Raw genomic sequence first — 18,010 nt, forward strand, 5'->3', positions numbered from 1 at the left:
TTTGCAGTGTTGGGCTTTCTTTAGGGATTCTGTATTCATCTATTTTATCTAAATTTTGAATTCTGCTTTACCAGGAATAAGGTTCTTAAAAATGAATACTGATTCCTCTTGTAGTACTACACCAAATCAAAATCATTCAATGCAGTATGCTTCTTTTTCACCTAAAAATTGTACAAATTTGATGTAAACAAGTACACCATAAGGAACATCAATAAGGCATATTTATTCAATATGTGCGTTCCCTTCATATTTTTTACAAATGTTCATTGTTTATATACCTTATGTTTGTATCATGTATGATGCACTGAGAGAATAAAGAATTTGCTTCAAGATCTTGTACTTTCGGGTGCTGCTGTTGACTCAAGGGTTATCATCGCCGGTGCAACAGGAATCGTATGACACAAGAACACCTCTATTGAAAAACAAATGGGGTAGATATTGAAATGGCAAATGAATCTCTTTCAGATTTCCTCTATTTTAATCGTGTACCTTGTACATCATCTAAATCGTGAAAAAAATTCTTTGCACAAATAATTGCTTTACTCTAGATCTCGGCAACGTTTTTTAAAACAAGGTAAGAAATTATTCATTTTAATTATAAATAAATTGTGCAATACCCGATGAAACATGTTTACAAGCTAACGCGTTATTTGATATCAAAATCTTCCATAGACCATCATTTTCATCTGTTGCTGAGGTACAGTAAAAGTGCATTATATATTTTGAATGGAAGTCAACATGTTTTTTTTGTTTACTTTTTGCTATTGTTATGACAAACGGTTCCCGATTATTGCCTCATTGTTCAGGTTAAAATCATCTAACATTCTCTAAAACCATTGTTTAAACGTAAAATAATCACGAAGTCAAAATGTATTTCTTTCTAGGTATAATGTGCCTTTAAGTAATATTGAAAGTTACATAAGTTTCAAATTAATCATGCTATAAACGTTAATGCTTTAGCCTCAGGCAAACATAGTATTAGTGTTTAAAATTATGTACAAAGAATTAATAAAATTAAATCACTATTTTTGTATGTTTTGTTTGACCTTTTGCTTATACTGGAAATGCAAGTAATGAATTTCCCATAAATTATTTGTTTTGTTTTAGCTCCGAGCCGAAATATTTGTCATTCGTATGTAAGTCATTCTGTTATTCGATGACTGAATTTAATTAATATAAAAGATATGTACGCATATGAGGTATTCACTGTTACCTAGATGGTACAAAAGAAGAACGATTAACAAGAAATGGCGACGTTCAGAGAACGCATGCCCAGCCACAAACCAGCCATATAGACAGGGCATCCAGAAGGTCACCGAACAAACATAGATGATGGCATTAACGCGGAGAAAAGATGTGAATATCAAAATGTAAAAACCAAATTCTGTCATTCTTTTTCATGCCAATATAATGGATGCTACAGTTTTTATCATTCTAGTTTTAAAACCATAAGTGAAGAAATACTTACAACTCAAAATATAACATGAAATACATATATTTATCTTAAACGCTTATTTGTTTTGAAAACATTGTATAGTTGATTTGTTGTAATGTATGTAAGAGAGGAAAGTGATTTTCTTTAGACTTATTAAAAACCCTTCTAAATTTAGACATGCCAGAAAAGAATTTTTTCTTTTTGTATTTCTGACCTTCCAAAACATAAAACATACAACAGTATTTATAGCCTTACATCATTGTATATTTTAAATAATAATAATATATTTGTATATGGAAAATAATCACAAATGATAAAGAATAGTTCGATAGCAAATAATACCGTTATCATGTAACTATATAGCTTCAAGTATCCATAATCCCCTAAATGCTATTTTCTGTTCTGTTTTAAAATCTCCAAAAGAGAATTTCAAAAAATCGAGTTTGTGTGTAGTGTACAAATTGAAATGTCAGCAAAGTCTGACAACCACAATATGTTTTTCAGATTTCAAATTCATCTTCTTGATAGAGAATGAATATAAATATCCCTACTTTATTTTATATGTTTACAAGTCTGAGTTGTAAATAAAACCTGTTTCACCAATAATTGCTCGTGAATAGCACGGCAAAGTCGTATCTTGATATTGAATTGTCCATATTTCGGTATTTGTAGTGTTTCCAATTTTACCCAGGCATACTACATTTAAATTGTACTAGCTGAGATTAAAACTGGTCACGTTAAGTAAAACGAATGTCTACCTACTTGTATGTTTGAACTTTGAGTTCAAATTTACATACTGATGCTGGATTTTTTTTCAAAGCGACATTGGGTAAAATGTACTGACAAAAATAATTCTATGAATACGTTTATAATGCTTATGTAGCAATATTTCTGATTTTTATTTACAGTTAAGTAATACCATAATTCATTTATTGGTGATCGCACTGAAGCGCGACGCCCTTTATGGAATGAATTCAGATTTTGTGAAAGGGCAAGCGCAACTTTTCGGACGTTCCGTTTGGTGAAATTGTTGTTTAAAAGAAACGGTTACACATGTCACGCTATGGTAATAAATGACAAACTGGAAAATTTTGCAAGAAATGAAATGCAAACATATTTAACAATAAATTGCACTCTTTATAAATTTATCTTTAAAAATATTTTAATACAAATGTAGGCCATTTTTACGAATTGTTGTATCATAGTATTATCATTCTGAAATTGTCTTGTCTTTTCCGTAGATTCTTTCCGGTAAATTAATTGCTTCGTTACGGCCCTGATTGCACTTCTGGCATTTTGAGTCAGGAATATTTAAGTCGACCCGTATTTCCCGGATTTTTGCTGTAAGAAATTGATTTTATTTTGATTCAAGGCAATCGATTTTATGGTGGAATGAGTGGAATGTTGATTTGCCGAATATTGTGACATTTAACAAGTGTGCAGTTCTAACATGAGGTTTTTTTGGGTTTATTGATAGGAATATAAACACACTTCGTTCAAAGCAATTAAACAAAATAGTAGATTGATCTCCCAATAAATCAATTAACACTTAAGCTAGCTCTTTATTTATCACCAATGTCAAGTTGCTTTTTATTACTTGGGGACCATACGCCGCTTTTCATGGAATGGCACGGAAGTGTCACATTGAAGGTTCCATGATAACCGCCGTATGAACACATCTGCGGATGTTTCTAAATTCAAAATTTTACTATTTCATGTTTAAATGTTGAATTCTGCTTAAGCCGGTGCTAGGGGGCGTGGACGGTAACTTGCACTTTCCAGTACCGTCCATGAACAGGCTCAATCAAACCGAGCCTGCAACATTTTCAATTTTGCCGTGTTGGGCTTTCTTTAGGGATTCTGTTTTTATCTATTTTTATATCTTTGACTCGCATGAACATGATGCTAGTAAATTTCGTCATACCTTTCTAAAATTCAGGTAACAGTCTTTAAAATGTTGCTCCGTACTTCACTTTAGTGTTGTTATATTTTCTGGTCCTTCGGGATAATTGATGCCAGCACTATTAAGTGTTGAGAATTGAGTACCGCACTTGAGTACCACTCAAGCCGGTGCTATGGGGCGTGAGGGATGTTGCATGTATTCATTATCCCTCATGTACAGACTCAATCGAAACCGAGTCTGCAGTTCTCTTGTAATTTTGTTGTAAATAATGCTTCCGATGGATCACTTTGTTTCCAGTTTTTTTCCATTGTATTGATAAATAATGATTCACCCTATCAACATGCAATGCAAATCTATTCATGATTTTATTTTATGTTCAATTATTTTTGTTAACACACACAAAAAAATCTTGAATTTGACCACTTTCTATTTATCTGGGACTTATAATGTAACTACCGTATCTTAAGGATTACGGACCCTAATGGGCACTTTCAAGAATAACAAAGAAACATTTCTTTTTCAAATATATAATATTTAAGCATGTTATTGCAGGATTTTTAACATCTTTTACCATGTACAACTCTAGATATTTGTGTTTCAATATGGTCACCCTCAATTTCGAAAAATGGAGAAAATAAAGTGAAGACCTAAGTAACATAACAAGGTCTAATTTTCAAAAGTATAATTTTAGACTATCTAAATATGTGTTTTATAGTGTACTTCCATCAATTCTATGAAAATAATAATACAAAAACTAAAATATTTTCATATTTTTTATTTTTCAGTATCAAAAATGTTTCAAAACGGTGCTCGGACAATGCATTTTTTTTTCTAATTTAATCCAAATACCAATTTTAACATTTTTTTTTAAAAAAATTATTTATATTCAATAAAAATAGAATAGATAATAATTATCTACATCATTTCAGGAAACAAATCACCAATTTTTAAGAGATTTTACCATGGCTATTTCATTTTATAGCTTATTGAACAAAACATGTGTCAATTTTCAAATAGTCTGAAATTGGTCGAAAATATTCATAATCTAACAAAAAATGTACATTTATAATATCAAACTTCTTTTGAAGTAAGAACTACATAGCAAGTTACCTGATAGTTGTCAGAAACTTATCAGTTAAATTAAAAACACCTTAGAATAGATTTAATATGTGTTATTCATATTTATAAAAGGTAGTTCTCAACCTCAGAAAAGTGAAAAATAAAGATAAGACCTAAGCCACAAAAAGAGGTCTTCTAATTCTCACTATTTTCACTCAAGACAATCAAAATATGAGTTTTCTTGTGTTTTATAGAGTGATATCATTAACAATATGAATACAATAATGTTAAAACTAAAATGTGTTCATATTTACTACTTCTCAGTATCATGCACACTTCGATCAGTGCACGGACATTGCATTTTCCATCAAAAATTGAAACCATTTTGTAATTTTTTCCATTCTTAAAAAATCTGTTAAAAGTTCAATCTCACTAGAAAAAAACATTGATCATCTTTACCATTTGAAGAAATTAATCAATAATTACTAGAGATTTTTACTATGGCCAATTCATTTAATAGCTTACTCAACAAAATAGATTTAGGTTTTAATTTATTTTTTTAAATATTCATACCCTGAAAGAATTCTGTATCATAGATTTTGAACTACATTTGCAGGAAGGAAATTTAGCAGTTCTATTAGAGTTTTCCTGTACTATAATGAACATGTAAAAAACAATCACACAACCTTAATCCGGAAATATAAAAAAAATGAATTTGGTTGCTATTTTCCATAAAAAACCCCAACAAATTATCATTTGTTATCATTTATGACCAAAATGCTGGAAACAAAATGAAATTTACAATTATCACAGAAAATAAAATGTTACATAGAAAAATAGAATACAGTACCATAGAAATTACTATTTTATGATATATGACTGGTTATATGACCCTTAAATTGTTGGTACATAAATATAACCAAAGCTGCTTCAAGTTATATAGCAACCTACAACAAATTGATAATAATGAAGGAATATTGGTTTTATGTTCAAAAATTATATTCATAACAAATCTTTTGATAAATGATTTTACAAACAACAGTACAATAATTAACAAAATACTGTAATTACATTATCACCTCATTATTTCTTAAAATGTTCAACAAGTTTTGGTATAACACTTTCTAAGACTCTTTTAGTGTTAGTTACACGTGGCTGGCCTTCAGAGTTCTTACATGTAAATGTATTATGCAATCCATCTTCGCCCTGTCTAAGATATATTTTCTTCAGACTATTCAAATTAAGACCTGAACTGGCAATATTTTCAGCTGTGGCCAATTTACAAATGCCACAAGCAACAATACCTTGTAATGTACACAGATTTTTTGCCTTTTCTTTGCTGGATAAAAAGTTAAAGTAAACAGCCCTTGGAGAAAAAGTAAATTTCATCAGGTCTTGTACAGATATCAATGAGCAGCTGTGAGAAAGTATTTTACACAAAGCTGTAACATCATCTTCGGCATTATGTGCATTATATGTATATTGTAATACGTCACGAGCAAGGTCTTCCTGCTTATATGAAGGTCTTCCCGGGAAGGTTTTTCTAAATAATGTTAAAGTGTCCATTAATCCTTGTGCACATTTAAAAAACCTATCTATTTTGTTAGTGTTGCATAAGGCTGAAATAAGCACAGGGAAGTCAAACCTTCTACCATTGTGGGCAGTTACAATAACATTACTGTATTTATCAAGCCACTGTATAAGACAATCCAAAGCACAATTGATGTCAACTGTATCAACAACAGTCCCGTTTACTGTCATAATGTCACCATTGACTGTTATTCCTGTCGCTTGCTGGGCACCTGTTGAAATTGGCATCTTGGGCTGTACATATACACAGAATGTTTGTCCTATGCCACTGTTGACAACCTTGGCAGCAATCTGCGTTATGTGGGGCATTTGTCCAGCACGAACTGAAAATTTAATTACTTCATATTTAAACTGAACAGAGGACTATTCTATTTACACATCTAATTCCTTTTTTCTTTCAATATACAATTCGCTCATACTTTGAAATCAAAATGAAAATAAGAGACAAAAATTATTTAACACTTATATATATATACATGTGCTAAAGAATTCTACTCACTAAGGTCTGTAGTCTCTAAATCAAGTGCAATCATTGTTATTGGGTCTGATAGAGGTGGTATGGGTTTAAAGTCACCACGTGGAACAGCATCAGGTATCCTCTCTACATCAATATCTTCCTGCCTTTCTTCAATACCTGAAATCAATATATATAATTTTATAATTACATAATCAATTAACATCATGTCTATTTTATTTTATATTTTAATAGTCTAATCTGCATATGTATGTCATGAACTGAAAGTCTTTTAGTACCTGACTGATAAGATGCGCCCTCTAGTGCTTCATTAGCTCCCTGTATAACAGAACGTTCCTGCTTCAATTCAAGTCGCCGACGTTTAGATGATGGAAGAGCTGACCTTGTTTGAAGACGCTCCCTTTCCTTCATACATTTCTCTGCATATGCTATGGTATGTTCTCCAGGAGAAAGACCAGCTTCAGTGTGTACCTGAAATATTAGATGAATAATATGCAAAGAGTCCCAAATTTCATAATTATTATCATCAATTTCATAAGTCATGAAAATAATCATCAACATTTAATCATCATCCCCACCAACTTATTACTTTATCATCAATGAATGTACCTATTATAACTAAAATAATTATAAATTCTATTTATTAAACATTTTACTTACTTTTTTATACCCCTGATGTCTGAACAATCAAACTGTAACAATAACAACTGGAATTAGAATAAACAAAACTATTATGTAACAGTAATACAAATTGAACAGTAATGTAAAAGTAACAATAAAATAAACAGAACTTTTACTAAAATCATTTCTAAATAACATAAAGAGATTTTCAAATTACACAATAAACTCTAGAATGAATATAAACATTCGTGAAAAAATCAAAAAGAAAATGTTATAAATTAAACTTCAGAATAAGAAAACCATCCTTAACATATTTTTTTTTCTAAACTGATGTCCTCTTGTCCTGACATAATTACTTTTTCTCTTGAAAAAAAAACATCGCGCAGATGTTCAAATGATGTCAGTTTAAAAAGGATGTTAAGGGTGGTTTTCTTATGCCTGTAATGTCAATACATAGAACATAACATTGTGCACTAAACCTGTGTTATATACTGTCGTCCTTCATTAATAAATGCCGCTGTAGCCTGCACTCGAAAGTCCAATGATTCCGAATTTCCATAATGGAGAGATTTGGGTGCTCTCATTGTAACTTCCCGGTTTGCATGTTCACACTGTTGTGACGACCCCAAGTCTGAATATTGAACAGCATTGGCAATGACAGGTTGAAAAACCTTCTCTATTTCTTTTCTTATACAACCAGTTTCATCTTTCAAGGGTCCTTTATATGGGAGGCTTCTGTGAACATATTTCATTTTAGGGTTTCTTTTATATCCACAAAATCTATCTGCGCATAAACTATGATCCCCAAACTGGTGTGGTACTATAGCGCGGAGATTTTCTTCCATGGCTTTACTATTACCCTGGTTTTTTGCAAACGTATATTTCAAACACTTTTGAAGGTGATTGATTGTTACCCTGCTTATTTTAACTTTGTTTGTTTGAAGGTTTAGCAAATGCTTACCAACATTTTTCACAATGTGGTTCCTGTCAAACCTTTTTTTCATTTCAATGTTCAGATTTGTCCTCAACCTCGCAATCAAGGTGTTATCACCATCTCCCTCTATATATTCAACCGGTGTTCCTTCCTTAGCCAGTTCTACTACACCTTTTACACCACTCACACTTTCCATCATTCTGGCACTCCCATAGTGATTATGAACACATCTGTGACTTCTAACTTTTCTACCAGGTCTATTTCTTCGCCACCACTTGCAGGTTGCACATGTTCTATGCTGCACTATTGACTTCACAACCTTTTTGCCATATTTAGCTTTGCTCATGAAGAAAGTGTGAGCTGAAATATAGTCCAGAATATGGCATTTAAATTTTAAATGACAATACTTGTCTAAAGCAAAATAAATATTAAATCCTTATAGCCAAAATGAATGTAAAAAAAAAGTTTACATGGAGAATGTTGATGTCATACTTGTTACTTTTTATTTTTACTACATATTGACACTGTAATGTTTTATTATTGCTACACATTGACACCTTAATGTTTAATACTGGAGGAATAATACTACATTATAAATAATCGGTTCCATAAAATTCACTTATAATGATGAAATAATTCGAAATAATGACTCATATAATATTAACCTAACAAATAAAATTTTAACATAAAAAATTCAATCAGAAGGAATAAACAGCGACTCACATGTTAAACTGTCAAACCCTCGCTTCTGCCAAGCAGTGTCAACAGCGCAGGACATTCCTGTACGGGACTTGCACGGAAAATGTTTTGAGATATTTTTCCGCGCACATGGTGCCTGGCTCAAGCTATGAGGGGGTTTTCTGCAAAGAAATATAAAAAAGGATAAAAAAGTATTTATTTAGCTTATCAACTTTTTTGAGATTTTCTTCAATAAATAGAGGGTATTAAATGAATGCATATTCAAAACTCTTAAATTTTGGTTAGAATTACTTGCACCAACACAGGATTGGTCAAATGTGACTAATATGTGACAATGAAATTTTTACCATTACATGTTAAATTATTGAATACGGCTTAAGCCGGTGCTAGGGGGCGTGGATGTGGGTTTTTTGCACTTGAGAGTACTGTTAATGAACAGGCTCAGTCAAACTGAGCCTGCAACATTTTCAATTTTGCTGTTTTAGACTTTCTTTAGGGATTCTTATTTTCTAAATTTAACCAGCTTTACTTATCGAGGAGGATTTCATGTGTCCCTCTGAACAAATTTCAAGCACAAAACCCTGAGTAAAACCACAAACTTTCTGTAAACTAGATGAAAAGCTTTCTAACACTTGTGAAGCATGAAAGTCAATGACACGACTCATACCTACAGCTAAGATACATGTAGGTAAGTTATTTAAAGTTGTGCCCTTGTGTTCACACATGCTATATACTAAAACATAAATCATAAGGTCAGGTTGCACTCAGGTGTGATATTCTGTTGTTTGTTTTAACAAAACGAACAAACAGTCTCATTATCAATGCCATGACTTATATAACATTGACTGAATTCATACCTGTTCTTTCCTGCATGCTGAATTAAATTCATATGACTTGATTTCTCCTCATGTTGTTTTGATGGTTCCTCCTCCACATCCGACCAGTCATTGTCATTCAATTCAGTATTGAGTAGCATTCTGCAGTAGTAAAAATAATGTCTATAACACACATTATACCTTTTTATCTCAGAACATGGAAAATTCAAAGGTAAAGTAACTGTCACCTTTACTCATGTTCAAATGTAATAATAATATAATTTAGTAATAAACTTTTTATACAGATACAATATTAACAAAATTATACATACTTGACAGAAGGGGATGTACCAGGAAGTACTGCAAGCCCGAGGTCTTCCACGACAAAATCCATTGACTCTCTAGCTTTCTTTGTTTCTTCCTCTGCTATATCCCTTATAAAAAATAGTTTATGAATTATAACATGCTTAGTTACATGTACTTAAATGATATAATGATATCAGCACTCTGAATCCGGGGTTTTGACTCTTGAAAATTAGGAAACGCACACATTTTACTGATTGTGATAAAATCTCCACAAGAGTCAATATCTCACATGGGAATTTTCAGCTATGCATAAATTTTAACCTTGAATCCACTCCTAGCTACCTATCAAATCCTAGATATATCAATTTATCAAACTCCATTAAAATGTCATTGAGCACTCATGTTTGAAGTGCTTTACACACATGTTTATAGCCTGTGCACTGGAGCGTGACATAGCAATTGCAAATTGACAGTGCTAAAATTAGCTTTACACAACTGATCAGAATTACAAACTGGTGTCAGTTATTAATTTCAAGTATATATATATGAAGGTTCTAATGTACAACTTTACCTAGAGCTCATTATATGTTATAATATAATATGATATAAAATTGAAGATCATTTAATATTATTAACAGAATCAACAAACCAGCATTAATGCTTTCCTGAAAATTGGATTCCTCACATTCACTCAGGAGCTTTAATTTACTATCCCATTCAAACTGAATCTCAAATGCTATATTCGCAAACAGACAGCTCAATTTTATTTGAAAAATGAAATCAATTACATTGAAAATAAATATTACATCATGTACATTGTAATCTCAAACTAAGTTACAATTTATTATTAGTTTTACATTACCAGTAAACATATTGACAAACCCTTACATCTATAAATTATTTTTTAGCAAGTTGCATTAACTATGGGTCATTAGATTTACATTTTGTACTTTTGCATTTCAGTGATTTATTTTGCTTTAGACTGGCCTTTATTTATGTAGCAAACAGACTATTGACTGAAAGCAGAGTTATTTTTTTAGCGTTTTTGGGAACATGAACCATACCCAGGAATTAATTGATTAAATGAATAAAAAGAATCACTGTCTGGGATGGCATCAAACATGTAAGAACCATAACAGTGAAGAAACCCTTGATTTCAAAGATTTTGGATTGTTTTATAGTTATACAATATTTTTATTTTGCAACTTTCAATTGGGAATTTAATTTTTTCATATGAAAAGACAGACATGGTCATATTATATATCTACAGCTTATGCAGTCTAAATAGACATGTTCCACTTGATGTTGTACAAAAACATACAGATTGGTAACAAATGTTGTGAAATTACAACTGTTAATTTATTAATACACTTCAAACTCACTGTATTTCCATACTGAAAGCGTTACGAGCAGCTGTTGAAGTTGATTTGGATGCCACACACTCGACAGCTTCTCCTGCCCTGCGTTCCATTTTTTTCAGCTTGTTATTGGACAATGTTGGTAAGTTGAGAGTGGACAGCATATTGTTAACCTTTGTTGGACCTCCAATACTGTCTATCATAGCTGAAAATGAGTGAAACTTATCATTTTTTGTATAATATATATTAACATTTCTCAAGACGTGACCCAAAACAACTAAATTCAACATAGAAAAGCTATTTGATAGGGGTCACATATTTTACAATGTACATGTAAGAATAATGTATGCTCCTGGATTCAACTGTACTACAGTAGGCATTGGTCAACATGGCAAAAATTTTGTGGTTTACTAAAATGAATATGATAATACTAAATAGTCAAATTTTCATCATTTAAACTTATAATTATTCACACAAGTCAGAATCATTATCATATAACATGGAACAGATGTGTGGAATAGAAAATTATTATATAGATCTACATGTATATATATTCCAAATATTAACACAAGTTAAAAAGGTAAAGACGGCCTAGTTGACCAAAGCAGAGCTTATACAAGGTTAATATATTTTTAGGACCTAACGGAAAACAGAAGCGGATACATATAATACCGAAGGAGTCTGACACATTTAAAACGGAAAAATTAAAGGGTTTTTACAGACTTCCCCATTCATAGGCTTTGCCTAGTTTCATATTACATTTTCTCCTGTTAAATAATAATAAAATTAACATTGAACATTTGTTAAAATTGACTTTTAATGCATAAAATGTTCTAATAAGACAACTGTGTTTACAAAAACAAAATATGTGTAAGCTTTATACCTGTACCAAGCTTGGTATTTACTGCAAAACAAGGCATGCCTGATTTTCCTGATTTTCCCCTGTGGGTTTTACCATACGGAACACAGTTAATGAAACCGCAATTTAAATTTTGGCACTGCACATACAGATATCCACCAAGTCCCTTCTTAATTTCCTTTTGTACACTGTATAATGTCAGTGGAACCGGTCCTAACCTGCACGATTTGCAAAATTTCAAATTTTCGAGAAGAACACCTAGTTCAATGATTCTCCGACCAATTTTCCACTGTTGCGTAAGATTTTGGTCACTAAACACTTCAGCGGAATCACCACTTTGCACAGAATTGTCCGTTACATAATTATGTTCAATTTCAATCCTTTCAAACTTCTTAATTTTAACGTTATTTGTTTTTTTGGCGTACCGGCCACGACAGTTTCGCAAGCGAGCGGCCATATTGCTTCCTGTGAAAACTGACGTCACTGTCGCTAAAAATAGGTTATACGATAAGTGGCGAGAAAAGGCGAAGGTAGCTTCGGGCCTTCTACGACGTTTCACGATTTTACCCGATATTTACCGATTTATTAGGGTCCGTAATCCTTAAGCCGGTGCTAGGGGGCGTGGATGTGGGTTTTTTGCACTTGAGAGTACTGTTAATGAACAGGCTCAGTCAAACTGAGCCTGCAACATTTTCAATTTTGCCGTTTAAGACTTTCTTTAGGGATTCTTATTTTCTAAATTTAACCAGCTTTACTTATCGAGGAGGATTTCATGTGTCCCTCTGAACAAATTTCAAGCACAAAACCCTGAGTAAAACCACAAACTTTCTGTAAACTAGATGAAAAGCTTTCTAACACTTGTGAAGAATGAAAGTCAATGACACGACTCATACCTACAGCTAAGATACATGTAGGTAAGTTATTTAAAGTTGTGCCCTTGTGTTCACACATGCTATATACTAAAACATAAATCATAAGGTCAGGTTGCACTCAGGCTGATATTCTGTTGTTTGTTTTAACAAAACGAACGAACAGTCTCATTATCAATGCCATGACTTATATAACATTGACTGAATTCATACCTGTTCTTTCCTGCATGCTGAATTAAATTCATATGACTTGATTTCTTCTCATGTTGTTTTGATGGTTCCTCCTCCACATCCGACCAGTCATTGTCATTCAATTCAGTATTGAGTAGCATCCTGCAGTAGTAAAAATAATGTCTATAACACACATTATACCTTTTTATCTCAGAACATGGAAAATTCAAAGGTAAAGTAACTGTCACCTTTACTCATGTTCAAATGTAATAATAATATAATTTAGTAATAAACTTTTTATACAGATACAATATTAACAAAATTATACATACTTGACAGAAGGGGATGTACCAGGAAGTACTGCAAGCCCGAGGTCTTCCACGACAAAATCCATTGACTCTCTAGCTTTCTTTGTTTCTTCCTCTGCTATATCCCTAATAAAAAATAGTTTATGAATTATAACATGCTTAGTTACATGTACTTAAATGATATAATGATATCAGCACTCTGAATCCGGGGTTTTGACTCTTGAAAATTAGGAAACGCACACATTTTACTGATTGTGATAAAATCTCCACAAGAGTCAATATGTCACATGGGAATTTTCAGCTATGCATAAATTTTAACCTTGAATCCACTCCTAGCTACCTATCAAATCCTAGATATATCAATTTATCAAACTCCATTAAAATGTCATTGAGCAGTCATGTTTGAAGTAGTTACACACATGTTTATAGCCTGTGCACTGGAGCGTGACATAGCAATTGCAAATTGACAGTGCTAAAAATAGCTTTACACAACTGATCAGAATTACAAACTGGTGTCAGTTATTAATTTCAAGTATATATATATGAAGGTTCTAATGTACAACTTTACCTAGAGCTCATTATATGTTATAATATAATATGATATAAAATTGAAGATCATTTAATATTATTAACAGAATCAACAAACCAGCATTAATGCTTTCCTGAAAATTGGATTCCTCACATTCACTCAGGAGCTTTAATTTACTATCCCATTCAAACTGAATCTCAAATGCTATATTCGCAAACAGACAGCTCAATTTTATTTGAAAAATGAAATCAATTACATTGAAAATAAATATTACATCATGTACATTGTAATCTCAAACTAAGTTACAATTTATTATTAGTTTTACATTACCAGTAAACATATTGACAAACCCTTACATCTATAAATTATTTTTTAGCAAGTTGCATTAACTATGGGTCATTAGATTTACATTTTGTACTTTTGCATTTCAGTGATTTATTTTGCTTTAGACTGGCCTTTATTTATGTAGCAAACAGACTATTGACTGAAAGCAGAGTTATTTTTTTAGCATTTTTGGGAACATGAACCATACCCAGGAATTAATTGATTAAATGAATAAAAAGAATCACTGTCTGGGATGGCATCAAACATGTAAGAACCATAACAGTGAAGAAACCCTTGATTTCAAAGATTTTGGATTGTTTTATAGTTATACAATATTTTTATTTTGCAACTTTCAATTGGGAATTTAATTTTTTCATATGAAAAGACAGACATGGTCATATTATATATCTACAGCTTATGCAGTCTAAATAGACATGTTCCACTTGATGTTGTACAAAAACATACAGATTGGTAACAAATGTTGTGAAATTACAACTGTTAATTTATTAATACACTTCAAACTCACTGTATTTCCATACTGAAAGCGTTACGAGCAGCTGTTGAAGTTGATTTGGATGCCACACACTCGACAGCTTCTCCTGCCCTGCGTTCCATTTTTTTCAGCTTGTTATTGGACAATGTTGGTAAGTTGAGGGTGGACAGCATATTGTTAACCTTTGTTGGACCTCCAATACTGTCTATCATAGCTGAAAATGAGTGAAACTTATCATTTTTTGTATAATATATATTAACATTTCTCAAGACGTGACCCAAAACAACTAAATTCAACATAGAAAAGCTATTTGATAGGGGTCACATATTTTACAATGTACATGTAAGAATAATGTATGCTCCTGGATTCAACTGTACTACAGTAGGCATTGGTCAACATGGCAAAAATTTGTGGTTTACTAAAATGAATATGATAATACTAAATAGTCAAATTTTCATCATTTAAACTTATAATTATTCACACAAGTCAGAATCATTATCATATAACATGGAACAGATGTGTGGAATAGAAAATTATTATATAGATCTACATGTATATATATTCCAAATATTAACACAAGTTAAAAAGGTAAAGACGGCCTAGTTGACCAAAGCAGAGCTTATACAAGGTTAATATATTTTTAGGACCTAACGGAAAACGGAAGCGGATACATATAATACCGAAGGAGTCTGACACATTTAAAACGGAAAAATTAAAGGGTTTTTACAGACTTCCCCATTCATAGGCTTTGCCTAGTTTCATATTACATTTTCTCCTTTAAATAATAATAAAATTAACATTGAACATTTGTTAAAATTGACTTTTAATGCATAAAATGTTCTAATAAGACAACTGTGTTTACAAAAAACAAAATATGTGTAAGCTTTATACCTGTTACCAAGCTTGGTATTTTACTGCAAAACAAGGCATGCCTGATTTTCCTGATTTTCCCCTGTGGGTTTTACCATACGGAACACAGTTAATGAAACCGCAATTTAAAATTTTGGCACTGCACATACAGATATCCACCAAGTCCCTTCTTAATTTCCTTTTGTACACTGTATAATGTCAGTGGAACCGGTCCTAACCTGCACGATTTGCAAAATTTCAAATTTTCGAGAAGAACACCTAGTTCAATGATTCTCCGACCAATTTTCCACTGTTGCGTAAGATTTTGGTCACTAAACACTTCAGCGGAATCACCACTTTGCACAGAATTGTCCGTTACATAATTATGTTCAATTTCAATCCTTTCAAACTTCTTAATTTTTAACGTTATTTGTTTTTTTTGGCGTACCGGCCACGACAGTTTCGCAAGCGAGCGGCCCATATTGCTTCCTGTGAAAACTGACGTCACTGTCGCTAAAAATAGGTTATACGATAAGTGGCGAGAAAAGGCGAAGGTAGCTTCGGGCCTTCTACGACGTTTCACGATTTTACCCGATATTTACCGATTTATTAGGGTCCGTAATCCTTAAGTACGTCCCAGGTATTAATAGAAACCTTTTTTTTTAATTCGACATGAAAAATGCATGAAGATAAAATGAAGAACAGACTTTGTTTATTTTGACTAGAGCAATATACTTCTTTGTATGTTTCAAAGAAAATTCATATGATATTCTAATCTCTACAGTAGCAAGCTTGCCAAAGTTCATGATGAACAATCTTTTTTGTGCGATCATTTATCTATGAAAAAGTATGATTTTCAATTATGGTAAAGTAATAGACAGTTTCCACATAATTACAAGGGTAGCATTTGATATCAAAGAAAGTGTCTGAAGAATTTCTTTAGACTGAAATATTTTCAGCTTTCTTTATAACATTGCTTTTAATAACTACCTACTCCATTTATTGTTATCTATTGTTATTTATTTTGTAAAAAATTTAAGTTTGTAAATTTATTTAATATTTTATCTTAAATCAGGAATAGCCAATAGCTTATACAACTTCATTATTTCCAGCACAAATGAATCATGCACTCATCAGTTCATTTACTCTGCATCTTGATGAACGTTGCAAATTGAATTTGTCTATCATTTGCAAGAATGTGTTTGTAATTCATCATGTTTTCATAGAAATTAGTATATATTGCAAAAGGAAAATACAACACTCATATTGTAATTTAATTTTGCATTTTCTATCGTTGCAATGTCAAACTGAAATAGAATCCTATGTCTATCTAGTTATATATGTACACAGATCTAAAAGCACTGGTGTTTAACCAATATCACTCTGTATGACATAATCACAACACATTTATTTCTTAATAAATTGTAAGTTTTCCGATAACTTCAGATTGATATTGATAATATGATATTAAACTTACGTATCAAAAAGCAACTCGTAAGTCAAGAGTAAAAAAGAGTAACTGACACAGTTTGATATTATCGTTTCTGTTTAGATAAAAATGCTTTGTAAATAATGCTTAATCAATAAAGGAAAAGAAGATCCTGATTTAGAGATATATTTTAGTAGAATAAGCATTAACACTTCAGGACAGCGGTATGTAAAGAAGCTTTAAAAGCAAATTACAAAAAGCTTTTTTTTCTTCGCAGAAATACATGTGAAGGAAATGGTATTGTTTTATTTTACATTTGCCTGAGCAAATGTGATTTGTAATCCTTTTTGAAAATGAAAATTAGGTATTATAATGATGTTATATTATATAAAGCTTTGATTAACTTATTTACTCAAACTTTTCATACTAACAATAATTCATAAATAAGTCCTAAAATTGTCATTATTGGACGGTGTCTCTACAAACACTTCCTTATTAAATGTTTAATGTGAAAATATTTTTTTTTTTTTTTAATTAAACAACAATTATGAAAACAACATTTTGCACCTGTTACTTGAAAATGTTAAAGCTATTTTGTCCCATTTTAGAATAGTTCGTTTTCATCATAACGTTTCTATGTAATAAATTCAATGATACATTTCAGAAAATGCAGGGATTAAACAACTACCAACTTTTCAAATGCAATACTTTGTCGTTAACAAATCAAAACTTAGTCTAAATGAGTTTTTTTAAGAACATATGATGTATTTATGAATCATAGTCAGAGTATCAAAATTATTTTTTTCTGATTTAACAATTATCACGTGATATGGTTGATATCTGAAGCTTAATGTCTGTAAAACGTTTCAAATCAAATACAATTCCTCTTGCTAATTAGGATGTAATATAATACCGACTCTGATGAATGATATTAATGAACAAATATTTGCTTTGATTATTACAATGTCTGTGACAAAAGAACAA

General features: G+C 31.5%; 1 protein-coding gene across 2 annotated transcripts; it reads right to left on the reverse strand.

Annotated features, from left to right (window-relative positions):
• Positions 1 to 3,849: 3,849 nt before the first annotated feature.
• Positions 3,850 to 15,583, reverse strand: LOC132751611 (uncharacterized). 2 transcript variants are annotated; one of them, XM_060741797.1, is made up of 9 exons: positions 12,079 to 12,654; positions 11,220 to 11,400; positions 9,864 to 9,965; positions 9,574 to 9,693; positions 8,741 to 8,877; positions 7,563 to 8,377; positions 6,741 to 6,933; positions 6,487 to 6,621; positions 3,850 to 6,310 (listed from the first exon to the last, which is right to left on the reverse strand). In XM_060741797.1, exons 1-9 carry the CDS (start codon positions 12,509 to 12,511, stop codon positions 5,481 to 5,483), a joined length of 2,946 nt encoding a protein of 981 aa, XP_060597780.1. In that variant the 5' UTR covers positions 12,512 to 12,654; the 3' UTR covers positions 3,850 to 5,480. The 2 variants fall into 2 exon arrangements, with proteins under 2 accessions (XP_060597780.1, XP_060597781.1); XM_060741798.1 differs by lacking the exons at positions 9,574 to 9,693; positions 9,864 to 9,965; positions 11,220 to 11,400; positions 12,079 to 12,654 and adding exons at positions 13,137 to 13,256; positions 13,427 to 13,528; positions 14,782 to 15,583.
• Between the last annotated feature and the right edge of the window lie 2,427 nt (positions 15,584 to 18,010).

This window comes from Ruditapes philippinarum, unplaced genomic scaffold (genome assembly GCF_026571515.1).
Source record: "Ruditapes philippinarum isolate M1 unplaced genomic scaffold, ASM2657151v2 ctg15241_1_1_1_1, whole genome shotgun sequence".
In the NCBI taxonomy this organism is placed as follows: Eukaryota; Metazoa; Mollusca; class Bivalvia; order Venerida; family Veneridae; genus Ruditapes; species Ruditapes philippinarum.